The sequence below is a fragment of the Bison bison genome, unplaced genomic scaffold, assembly GCF_000754665.1.
Source record: "Bison bison bison isolate TAMUID 2011002044 unplaced genomic scaffold, Bison_UMD1.0 scf7180017864284, whole genome shotgun sequence".
Taxonomy (NCBI): Eukaryota; Metazoa; Chordata; class Mammalia; order Artiodactyla; family Bovidae; genus Bison; species Bison bison.
Genome location: NW_011494856.1, coordinates 440,918 through 453,417, shown reverse-complemented (window position 1 = coordinate 453,417; position 12,500 = coordinate 440,918). Strand labels below are relative to the sequence as shown.

The 12,500-nt window shown below is 52.1% G+C and overlaps 1 protein-coding gene across 5 annotated transcripts in view; it reads left to right on the top strand.

Annotated features, from left to right (window-relative positions):
* PGAP2 (post-GPI attachment to proteins 2) overlaps positions 1–12,500 on the top strand; it is a 20,479-nt gene extending 7,979 nt beyond the window's left edge. The window contains exons 3-8 of one of the 5 annotated variants that reach the window (XM_010849447.1): positions 2,501–2,675; positions 6,685–6,853; positions 10,911–11,163; positions 11,307–11,401; positions 12,021–12,129; positions 12,347–12,500. In XM_010849447.1, coding sequence (XP_010847749.1) covers positions 2,542–2,675; positions 6,685–6,853; positions 10,911–11,163; positions 11,307–11,401; positions 12,021–12,129; positions 12,347–12,477 — 891 coding nt within the window. In that variant the 5' untranslated portion in view covers positions 2,501–2,541 and the 3' untranslated portion in view covers positions 12,478–12,500. Of the gene's footprint in view, positions 1–2,500; positions 2,681–6,669; positions 6,854–10,910; positions 11,164–11,306; positions 11,414–12,020; positions 12,130–12,346 lie in introns of all 5 variants that reach the window. The other 4 variants (XM_010849446.1, XM_010849450.1, XM_010849449.1 and 1 more) reach the window with 4 other exon arrangements.

Here is a 12,500-nt window from a genome sequence, read left to right as displayed (position 1 = left end):
GCTCCGTCACGCGGTCTGGCCTCCGCAGGGCCGGGCCCCAGGCTGTGGGGGTCCCGCGACCTGCCCAGGAACCGCTGCTCTCCTCTCCTCGCTGGCTGAGCTGACCCCTTTTCCTTCTGCTCCCCGACACGTGCCCGATGTGCCGGAGTGAGCTCTCCCCGCTTCACTCCGCAGCGACTCCTGGTCCAGATTATACCAGGAGGGAGGTGCGGGGGTGCTTTGCAACCCCAGAGATGAGTTTCAAATCCCAGCTCTGCCAGTCATTAGCCTATGACCTTGAGCGAGTGTTAACCTCCTTGAGCCTCACTTTCCTCTTCTGTAAAATGGAAATATACAGGCTATAGTGCCTACCTCATAGAGTTGTATTGTGAGGATTGAAAGAAACAATGTATATCTAGTTCTGAACAGGGTGCCTAGTACTCATCCAACAAGTGTGGATTTTGGACTGGAGCCTGAAAAGATGTTTGAGGATCTCTGGAAATAAACTAGGGATACTCCTGAGAAAGCAGTTTTCAATGGAGTGGTACCTGTGTAGAAAGAAGTTAGAGTTGACTGGGGCTGAACAGCTGCCCTTCAGATAGGGAGCTCTCTGTCCTGAGGCCTGGGAGAGTAGAATGACCCAGTTGGTATGGACTTATTAGTAATCCAGATCACACAATCCCATGTTGTATAACTGTGAAAACAGGCCCAGAGTGGTTAGGTGACTTGCCCAAGGTCACACAGCTAAAAGGGAAGTTAGGTATACCTCCAAGAAATGGAACAGACTATTCCTGAAACCTTATCATCCCCTGTCTTAGGCACTGCCTATTCATTCCCTGAGGATCTGCTCTTCAGTTTGGGGGTCCCAGTGATTCCTGAGTGATCCAGAGCAGCTGGCTTCAGGAAGGGATGTTGGAAAGGGGCACTAGTACCATTACAACCACAGAATTTGGATTTGAGCTGGGTGGGGAAGGTCTTTGGGGATGATCTGAACAGTGTCAGAATGTGCTTAATTTGGGAGGGCCACCAGAGCCACTTCCACCACTCTCTGGGAAGCGTCTAGCCCCCCGGAAGTACTGGAGCTTGAGCAGTTGCGGCAGGCTGCCTGACAGAGCCTGGCAGAGAGGTGGGTGGAGGAAGATGGATGAGAGGCATGTCCACCTGGCATTTTCCAGATTCCAGGAGGAGGCTGGCCTCCAGAAGGTCAGAGTTCTTCCTGAGGGCGGGGCCAGGCAGAGCTGGGGCTTGGTCTCCAGGCCAGGCCCTGGAGTCCAGAAGGGCGGGCTCTTTGCGGGCTCTTTGTGTATCTGAGTCAGCCATAGTTTGGCAACAGGATGCCTAAGTTCTGAGGACGGCTTTCCCTCAGGTTCAGCATGTCCTTTTGAGAAAGGACCTTCCTCTCTCTGTGTCTTGGTTTCTCCGTCTTTAAAATGGGAACAGGGCTAACTCATCTATATAGGATTTGTTTTTTTAGCTTTTTTCCTCCTAGGGACAGTTTCCCCTTCTCTTTCCCCTCCTAACCTGACCCTTCTGCCCAGAGCTCTGGCCCAGGGAGGAGGGGGTCAAGGAAGGCCAGAGTGCAGTGTGTGATGTTGAGCGCCATGTCTCCTCACTGCTGGCTCTTCCTTCTATTTGCTGTGTGACCCCAAGCCAGTCCAGTCCCTGAGTCCTGCCAGTCTCTTGGCCTCAATGTCCTCTTCAGTGCCCTGGGGTTGGGGCTGGACTAGGATTGCTGGTGTATACTTGGCTGGTAGTATAAGGCCTGACCCTAGATATCCTCATCTCATTGGAGGGGGGCAAATCTCAGACCTTACCTAGTTCCTGGAGGAGAGTGGACAGGCCCCTGGGGACTGGGAAGCCTCCAGAAGCTGACCAGGCAGCTCTCTTCAGCAAACAGCAAGCCTAGGCTAGCACCAGGCCTGATGCTGCAAAGCCTTTCAGTCTCAAAACACGTGAGGCAGCGGGTGGGGACAGGCAGGGGGTTGGCATTCTGCTGGCTTCCATGGAGTCCTTGCCACTGTGGACTGCGGTGCAAGCACACAGAGCACACAGAGCCTGGGAAGGGACTGAAGGTGCAGAAGGGTCCTGAGCCGATGGATGAAGCTGAGAGAGCCGATGGGAGGCCCTGAAACATGGAGGCTCCAAGGTCTGGGGGAGGAGATGGGCCATTCTGACCACTGGGAGGTTTTAGGATTGTTCCTGAAACAAGAGAGACTAGTTCAACCAGCTCCTGTCAAGCCAGGCATAGGGATGAGAAGTTTTCCTGACTTACTCAAGCTTCATCTTAGCATAGATTGGGTTCATTCTTTCCTCTGAAATGGAGGGTGAATGTTCTCATGGGAGTCTGAGTCCATCTTCCTCGTCCTGGGCAGTAGCTGTCCAAGCTTAGGGGCTCGGTGGCTTCCTTCTCAGATTCCCCCCACCCCACAGCTAAACTGAGGACTGAGCACAAGGGCTGGCTTCCCCACTGAGTACCAGCCTCACTACCTTGGGCCCTGACAGCACACCACTCCATCCCCAGGTCTGACAAGATGTACCAGGTTCCACTGCCGCTGGACCGGGATGGGACCCTGGTCCGGCTCCGCTTCACCCTGGTGGCCCTGGTCACGGTCTGCTGTCCACTTGTCGCCTTCCTCTTCTGCGTCCTCTGGTCCCTGCTCTTCCACTTCAAGGAGACTACGGCCACACACTGTGGGGTAGGGTTTGTTGGGGGGGAGGCATTGATACCTTGTATTCAGGCCTAATCAGATCTGTTTTGAATCCTGAATCTCTTGTAACAGAATTAGCCATCACACATTACTGGGCTGCTGGGGGTGCCTGCAAATGGAGGTCCCAAGGACTAGTCTCCCTCCACCTTTCATGGAGGTCACTGGGGGACAGGGTCCCTAAAGTTGGGTAGCTCCAGAACCCAGAACCCAATCCTTACTTCACAGAGGGGTAGATTCAGCAGCCCCAGGGTTTTCTGGAGGGTAGAGAATAAGACTGGGCTAGAGGGCACTTGGGGCTTCTTAGTGTGGCTCTGTTGTGGGCTGTGCTTGTCTCCATGGGAATGTGATTATGTAAGTGTGTGTGTTAACTGTGAGGGACATGACTATAATGGCTTTGATTGGGGTCTGTGTGTGAGAGAGACTATCTGTGCCTGTCTGACTGGGGACCTGATTATATGTATGTACATGTGTTTTCTGGGGTAGGTCCCATGACCTCTGAGGTTCCCTAGGTGTCCATACACCCTCTTGGATAGGGATATGGGATGTTGGGCTAGAAAGAAAGTTGTGAGTTCTTTCTCTGTAGATTATTGGAATAAATGGGGTAAGACCTCTGCGAACCTTTATTATCTTCCTAGTTCATCCGCTGACTCTGTGTTACTTGAGACTCAGGGACAGCCTCACTTTCCCCATGTCTAAAACAGGGTTGAGAATTCCTGTTCTCCCCCTTCTCAGGGTTAGTGTAGAACTCCAGGTAGAGGAGATGGGAAGATGGTTTGGGAAATATGAAGCGTGAGGAGCAGAAGGAGGAAGAGGAAAAGGAGACTGTCAAGTTGGAAGACAGGGCAGGAGAGAAAGTTAGCCAAGAGTCTCTAAGTGGGAAAGACTACATGAACCCTTGGACTAGCCTCACAGAGAGCTCAGAAGGCCCCCAAATAGCTGAGCTTCCTACCTTCATATAAAGAGCATCTGCTCGAGAATATGGGGTACAACCACGACTGGGATCTGACTGGCAGGTGTGGGGGCCCACTTTATTTATTTATTATATACAAATAAAGGAAATCAAGACTATCCTTCTTCTTGATTTGTCAGTGGGTGGATATGGGCCTTGAGTTGCAGCCAGTATGGTGAGACTTAGAACTAGGAGCCATCAGAAAGAACAGGACTGGAAGAAAAAGGGATGACCAGTTGATCTGAAGCGGATGATCAGAAAGGATTCATCCAACAGCCTCTCCTGACCTGCTTCTCACTTTAGATAATGCATCCAATATTCTTTTACCCTGGCCAACTCCTCTTCATCTTGCAAAACCCTTCTCAGGTGTCTTTTCTTTCCGATAGGCTTCTCTAGCCTCCATGGGGCAAGCTTAATCACTCCTTCCTCTGAGTGCTCGTAGAACTGGTGTTCTCTCATACAGTTCTGTCACACTGCATGTGTGTCTCTCTTTCCTACTAGGCTGGGAGCTCCTTGAAGGTGGGCATTGTGTCTGAATCAGAAAGTATTTGTTGAATAAATGGATAGGACACCCGCCTTCCACCCCAACACACAGCAGCCCATTGTCCTCGGAAAAGGAAGGCATGATATAATGTAGTCATAGTCCATACAGAAAATTATAATATTTGTATGGCATATGGAGTTAGACGGAATAGGGTGTTTGCTCTGGCCCTTGTGGCAGGCTCCAAGGGATAATGGGATCAATAACCTCAGCATACTTATAACCCATTCTCAGCATACTCCTTGGGGAGCTAAGGCATAGGTAGCTGCTGGAAGGGTACTTGGCCTCTCTTGGGCAGGACTAGGCCTAGGGACCCCAGGGGTATTTTGTCCCTATTCCTTGGGAGTACTGTGATGGATCCACGTGGAGATTTTCATATATGATCTGGATTTCTCACCCAGATACTAAAGAAGTATCTTTAGTCTGTAATTAGATGATTTTGCCTCTGCTTGCATGTCCCCAGTGATGGGGGGTGGGGGGCTTCTCTCCTTTCCAGGCAGTCGATGCCAAGGAGACTTAGTAACTAACAATTAGCAAGCTCTTTCTTACAGTGAGCACACCCTCTCTTTCTGGTGGGTATCTGTCCTAGCTCTGGCTCTGCTTTAAGACCCTTGGAGCTGCTTTTTCCACCTGGCTTCCAGACAGCCCTGCAGAGATGGGAAGGCAGTAATGCAGGGGCCCTTGAGTTTTTTCTTCTTAGGTAGCATGGTTCCAAATCCATCAGGCAATCCTTATAAGACATATGCCCCTGGGCTTGGCCCAGTTAATCACTATTGTCTTCGAGGACCTGATCTAGGCATAGCACTTCCTATGGCCTGGGCAGTTCAGCCCAAAACAGGACTGTTCTATTCCTGTTACTGGCTGTTAGACTTCTGTGAACGCAGCCTGTGCTGCCACGAGGTGTTTCTGCACAGGTGCAGGCTGGACACTGATACCGCATGTTCAGCCCCCTCCAGATCTCTTTTGGACCCTGAATCTATTGTTTAAGATTAGCTAGCTCTCTGATGGGCCCAGCAGACATATTCAGTTCTGCTCAAACACAAAGGGGCTAAATCCTATTCTGCTTTCTCCCTTTCCCTTCCCAGAAACCTGCTTACATCCCTGGACCCAACCCTCAGAAAAGTCCCCACCCCCATCTCTGGCAAAGGGATCTGCTGTGGGCTGACCTTGGCCGCTATCACTTCTTACCTTTGCAGAGTGTTCTGGGATTTATGACACGGCCTTGTTGGTCCTGGGAAGGCTGTGTGCCTCAGCAGGCGTGGAGATCTGGGCACTGTGGGCGGGAGGCAGGCCCTAGGGAACTGGGGGTGGGACCCTGAAGTCTTAGAGCAGTCTCAGTCTGGCTAGAGCCCTCAACCCAAGCCCCGGATCCTTCAGCACCCAGTGTGAGTGTTGCTTTGTGCGCCTATCCCCACCCCAATTCCCCGAAACTGAGCTGGACTAGTGTGGACTGGGGTTCCCTTAATGGAGGGAGGTCTGATTCCCATGGGGAGATTTGGTTCTAGGCCTTTTAATCCAAAGCCATCTCCATCTGCCCCCCAGAAGGAAGCCCAGCTTGAAGGGTCATGTGGTCAAGGGGAGTTGGGGAGGGCATTCTCTGTCCAGGGGAAGAAGGGAGCAGAAAAAACCCACCCCCTCGGTCTAGGTCTCTGTTTCCTGGGTCTGGCCCAGCATGGCAGGCTCAAGCTGAGCAGAGAAGAATCCCATGACCCCCAGATTCCTGAAAACCTGGAATTGGGTGACATGGTCTTCTCAGAGAGGAAGAAGATAGAACTCTGGGCCACCGGAGAGACCCTTGTATCTTGGGGGTCAGGGTACTGCTGGCCTGAGGCTTAGATCATTCTGAGCCTGGGGGTGGGATGGCTGATAGCCTGTGGTCCCATTGAATAGGTTCTGGGCCCTCCCATTGTTCCTAGTTGAACTTGGGTGAAGAGCAGGAATGTGGTCAGACAGGGTCAGTAGGAGAGCTTGGGCCACTCTGAGCCAAGGGTCCTTTGTCTGGGTTACTTGGCCTGAAGAAGGCCTTGGCTTGGAGACTTAAGCTGTCAGGTGGCAAGAGGCCTTAGTCCTAATGTTTAATCCTTACATAGTTCTGGGCCTTGGTCTTCCCTTCTGTGATATGGGACTAATAACCCTTCCATCCTCTGACCCTTTTCCTGAGTGGTTATGAGGGTCATGGGAATGAGGCAGGCCATCAGAACTCCCATGTCCAGGCCACTGGGAACCTTGATTCTCCAGACTCTTCCAGAGGTGAACCTACAAGAGCAGTGTGCCAAGGGGACTCCTATGAGCTGACCGTGCCTCTCTCTGCTGTCCTGGCCCTTTCACCTTGTACCTCCTCTTCCGCATTTTCTTTTTCCTTTATGCCCTTCCTACTCTTTCTACTCTGCCTCTTCCCTGTCCTCTGAGGAGCTAGCTCTAGAAAATGCCCCACTTTCCCAGGCCCAGGTATCCCCACCAGGCCCCAGGTTGTGTCCCTTGCCCTGCCTGAGCACCACTCCCTACAGGATGTTCTCTGCGGCCTCCCAGCCCTTGGACCCCGATGGGACCGTGTTCCAGCTCCGCTTCAAAGCCATGGTCTCATGGGTCATCACTTTCCCTGTGTTCGGCTTCTTCTTCTGCATCATCTGGTCTCTGGTGTTCCACTTTGAGTACACAGTGGCCACTGACTGTGGGGTGAGTGCCAGGCTCCCCAGCGCCTGGGTCAGGGCCAGTTCAAGAGATGGCAATAACAGGAGAATGTCAGAGTCAGAGAGAAGGCAGAGGGTGAGAGGGGAGGGGGATAAAAGGATGGTTGTGGCGGGGGAAGTCAGGGGGTGTGTTTTGAGGAGAGAGAGCCAGGGAAAGTAGAGTCACAGTCCTCCAAGACTAGAAGAGGATTGTAGAGGGTGCAAGGTGGCAGAAGGGGAGGAGGGGGAAAGGAAGAGAGAGGGAATAGGCAGGAGAGATCTCGAGAGGGAGAAGAGGGCTGAAGAAAGACCAGACTGGAAAGGAAGCCAGGACTATGGGCTAAGATGAGGCCAGGAGTGAGGAGAAGTAACGAGTGGCTTTAGCCCTAACAAGAGGTCTGACCTAAGAAGACCCCAGCCCTACCTTGTGTTCTTCTAGCTTGGTTTCTCCTCTGGCAGTCTCAGGCCCCACAACCTGTATCCTCAGAGCTCTGCCAGATGGAAACCTAAAAGGAGCCCCTGCTTCTAAGAGCAGTCCACCAAGGCTTTTCTGAGGGCCCAGGGGGACGCAGGTTCTGTATCAGAGGCATGGAGTTGAACATGGACTTGCCCTTAGCATCTTATTCCTGCAAGAGACAGACTTAGGCACAGATGTTCCCAGCACTGTGAAATGAGATTCCTTTTGTGATAAAAGGAGCACAGAGATGGTAGGTTCAGAAGAAGCTCTTCACCCAGCTCCGAAATCAGAGACTTCCTTCCTGGAGTGAGGGTTGGGGTAGGGGAAGGGGAGTGAGGGTCCGGGTCGGGGGAGGGGAATGAGGGTCCAGTGTGGGTGGTGTGGGTGGGAATTGTTGCTGTGGGGGTGAAGAAGGATTTTCATGAGTGCCAGGTTGACAACTTTTGATTTTATCCAGGGGACAATGGGGAGCTTTGGAAAGATTTTAAGCAAGAAAGGGACATGATCAGATTTGAGGTTTAGAAGACCATTCTGGCTCCTGCGTGCAGAACAGATTTAAGGGCAGCAGGGCAAGAGCAGGGTGCAGGGGTTTAGTTCATGGTACAGGAGGTTCCGGAGCTGAGATGGGGACTATGAGGTTAGAGAAGAGGGGATGGAGTTCAGAGAGGAGTAGCAGGTAGTTCTGATAGGAATGGGAGCTGTGCACATATAGTGGTTAGTACTCTGCATTGTCATAGGAATAGGAGTTTTTATCCAGTTGGCAAGGGATGGGGAAGAGGATGGGTGGTAGGAAATAAAGAAAAGTCATCCATAAAAGTCAGGGGACTTCTATCCAAGGGCAAAAGAATGAATCTCTAATGGTGAAACATGACATGCTATGATAAGGAAGTTTTTGGACCCTCTCCCTTTACACCATGTGAATTTCTGATCTGTTGCCCTGCCATAGATCCACTGAGTCATGTCCTCCAGGCCAAAGGGTTCCTACTCTTGGGGAAAGGAATTATGCTCCTGTCTCTCAGTACCCTTAGCTCTGGGCTTTTTGGGGAGGGGGATTTGGGTACTGTGTACCTGGGCTCTGATAGCTTCTCTGTTGCTTGTTGCTGGCATAGTTGGTGAGTGGGGAATGTTAATACTTGGGATGGCAGGGGTGAATATGAGTACCTATACCTGATTGTGTGTGTGTGTGTGTGTGTGTGTGTGTGTGTGTGTGTGTATGAGAGAGAGAGAGAGAGAGAGAGTTTGAGTGAGTTGATGAGGGAGGCAGTTCTTACTCTTTGAATGCTGTGCCCACCCCTAACCTGAGAGGAGCTTGCGAGGATGGGACGAGTAGCCACAGGGCCCTAATTCTCTAATCCTCCTGAGGCATTCCCCCAAACTCTGTATCATCTCTGCCCTTTACCTATTTCCCAGCATCAGTCAGGACTCTGGGCCCTTGAGTGCTCTGGGCTCTCCCAGCCAAGCCTTAGATGTTGGTACAGTTCTCCTTAAAGTAGCTGAGGTTGGGGCAGGTGTTTTCAGAATGAATATTCTAGGAAGTGAAGACAACACTCCCACTAACCCTACACAGGGGACCTACCCAGAGAAGCAGGAAAGTCAAGTGAAGAGGCTTGGAGGTCTCAGCAGTGTCCAGTCCAGATATGACTCCCACCTGTCACTCAGAAGCCAGCCTTCCCATGGTCAGTAGCCACATGCTGCTGCTGCTAAGTCGCTTCAGTCGTGTCCGACTCTATGTAACCCTGTAGTTGGCAGCCAACCAGGCTCCCCCGTCCCTGGGATTCTCCAGGCATGAACACTGGAGTGGGTTGCCATTTCCTTCTCCAATGCATGAAAGTGAAAAGTGAAAGTCAAGTCGCTCAGTTGTGTCCTACTCTTCGTGACCCCATAGACTGCAGCCTACCAGGCTCCTCTGCCCATGGGATTTTCCAGGCAAGAGTACTGGAGTGGGGTGCCATTGCCTTCTCTGCAGTAGCCACATAGATCACACCTTTTTTGGCAGGCTTTTCAGGAAAGTTTGTCTTCTGAAAGCCATTGCTTATACTCACTGCAGATGCCTTGCCTACATTATATTTAGTATTCACCATCACCCTGCAAGGCAGGTGATATCCCTATTTTGCCAGTGAGGAAAAGCTCAGAGAGGTAAAGTGACTTGCTCAAGGTCACCCAGCTTAGAAAGGCAGAGCTGGGATGCACACCCATTGCCTCCAAGTTGCCTCATCACTGAATATCTGAGACTGATCTTGAGTTTTGGTATCTCAAGTTGTACCTTGAGAGCATCACCCTCTCTGAAAGCTCTGCATTCAGCTGCCTCTGACAGTGCTGGGGGGAATCCATCTCCTTTTCTGTGAAGGCTTGAGAAGGCTCTGGCTGGTCCCACCCCAGGCCCTCCCCGGCCCCGTGAGCTGCTTCCATCTTTGCCTGCCTTCCCAGCCACTCTGAGATCCATTCAGCATCCCCACTGGCAGACAGGAAGGGATCTTCCAGAACTCCATCTCTGAAGACTGGTCCTGCTATCATCACAGCAGGGTCATTCCCTCTCTGGGTTTCTGGGCTCTGGTACTGCTCTGGCTCTTGTTGAAGGTCTAAAAGAGTCCACAGAAAGTGTGGGCAACAGACTGGTAACTTCCATAGTTATGGAGCCCTTTAGAAATGCAGATTTTCCGATTCCAGAGCTTCTGCATTCTCACACAATCTCAGATGAGTTGTATGCATATTAAAGTTTGAGGCATTAGAGTCAAAGAGACTCTTTAGGCATTGGATTCTAAAAGTCTAAGAGATCTAGAGTCTAGAGTCTAAGAGATCCTCCTCCCATTCAAGGTCTTCCTGTTCCCATCAAAACCACTGTTTACCTACCCTGCATTCTCTCACTCTCATATAAACAACACACCAGTCCTTGCAGTTGTGTGATATTATCTCCTCCTTCCTCAGCTTCAAAGAATGACATTCCATTTCCTTAAGAAATGAGGAATTCCAGGCTTTGAGAAAAATGGATGAGAGATATACATAAGAACAGGGTCATTTTCTTAGACTACACCAGGTTAGAAACACCCACTTTCTTCAACATGATCAGAATGGGGGTATTCTTCTGGCCCAGCTCCCTTGGGATCTCCCAGCACCTTCTATTGCCTTGCTACCCCTGACCAGAAGAACAAGTGAACTGAAAGCAGTCAGGAAAGGCTCGGTTGGGAAGTGAATCCAGCTCTGTCCCAAGGAGGCTTAGATGTTTCCATCCTTGGGACTGAATCTGGGATGCTGGGCTCATGGACCCTCCCACAGTTCCTTATCCAAGTCACAGTCCTGTGCTGTAGGCTCAGAGAACATCTGAACCTGGCTGTAGCTTTCGCAGCCATCTGTAGGGAGATGGAGACTGTCCCACTCTGCACCCGCATGAACCCCAGGTTGGCTGGGGAGTCAGAACCAGGCACAGGAGGGTCTGGGACTTGGAAGGGGAGGTCTCCCTGGAGAGCTGTGAGGCTTTGAAGGAGGACTTCCTGGAGGGAAGGGACTGGAGCAGAACCTTCTAAGTGTCAAGGTGTTTATTGGAAGAGAAAGATCTCAAGGTGGGCGGGGCATCAGGGGGTCAGCGCCCAGATGGGTCACAACTCTCTAGGTGCCCAATTACCTGCCGTCGGTGAGCTCGGCCATCGGCGGAGAGGTGCCCCAGCGCTACGTGTGGCGCTTCTGCATCGGTCTGCACTCGGCGCCCCGCTTCTTGGTGGCCTTCGCCTACTGGAACCACTACCTCAGCTGCACCTCCCCTTGTGCCGGCTACCGCCCGCTTTGCCGCCTCAACTTCGGCCTCAATGTTGTGGAGAACGTCGCGCTGCTAGTGCTCACCTACGTCTCCTCTTCTGAGGACTTCAGTGGGTGTCCAGACAAGGGAAGAAGGAGCGGGGAAGGGTTCGGGGAAGGGATGTCCTTGCCTCCTCCCTGCCCGGGACCTCCCGACGTGGGGCTTTGGGTGCTCCCTGCAGGGCGTGCTCCCATCCCTCCTCTCTCCCTCCAGCCATCCATGAAAATGCTTTCATTGTGTTCATCGCCTCATCCCTCAGTCACATGCTCCTCACCTGCATCCTCTGGCGGCTGACCAAGAAGCACACAGTAAGTCAAGAGGTACGGTCTACCCCTAGTGGGGCTCCAGGCGGCACAGAGGACAGTCAAGGACTCTCGTCCTCAGGATGTGGGTAACGGTGAGGTGGAAACTGGAATTCTGTGGCAAACTGGGGCTAGGGCTGGACTTGGAGACGGGGAGGGTGATGGGTCAGAAACTGGGGTGGTTTGGGTAATATGAGGACCTGGAGAACATTTCTAGAAGAGATGGAGGCTCCATATGGGAGTAGAGGGAGGGGCAGCACCTAGGCTGCAGCAGGTTAAGAGCACTGAGTCCTGGTTTGTGGTCTGTAATCATTCCAGTCTTACCCCCACCACCCCTCCCCCCTCCACTTCTCTTCTCCCCACAGTATCTGGAGGTGTTGGGTTGGTAGATAACTCCAGGTAACTTACTCTGTCCCCCTGAAATGGGAGGGACCCACTGCCTCATTGGCCTCATTACACCCCCAAATGCAGGGCTATGAAATGCCCATCATTTCTGCTGCCCATGCCTGTGTCCCCTTCCATGACTAAGGATGGTTAAGACTCAGCCCAGGAGTTGGGGCCAAGAGGGGAGACTGTCCATACACATCTAACAAGCTGCAGAATGATCACAGACCTCATCCCCTAGGACCGCAAGTCCTACAACTGGAAACAGCGGCTCTTCATCATCAACTTCGTCTCCTTCTTCACGGCTCTGGCTGTCTACTTTCGGCACAACATGTATTGTGAGGCTGGAGGTGAGACCAGGCGAGGATTCCTAGGTGCTCACAGTGGCCCTGGGACGGCTGTGATGCTTCCTGTGTCATGTGTGATAGGGCAATGGTCTTGGGGGCTGCCTGCCATTGTGTTCCAGACTCTGTGTAGTGATGCTGCGGTGGTGGTAGTCTAGCAAGAGGCCGCTGGAGGGTAGAGAAGGAAGCTGATCAGGCCCTGTTCCTTGTGTCCTTGTCACAGTATACACCATCTTTGCCATCCTGGAGTACACGGTCGTCCTGACAAACATGGCGTTCCACATGACAGCGTGGTGGGACTTCGGGAACAAGGAGCTGCTCATTACCTCCCAGCCTGAGGAAAAACGGTTCTAAACCCTTCTCTCCTCCTGCTGGGG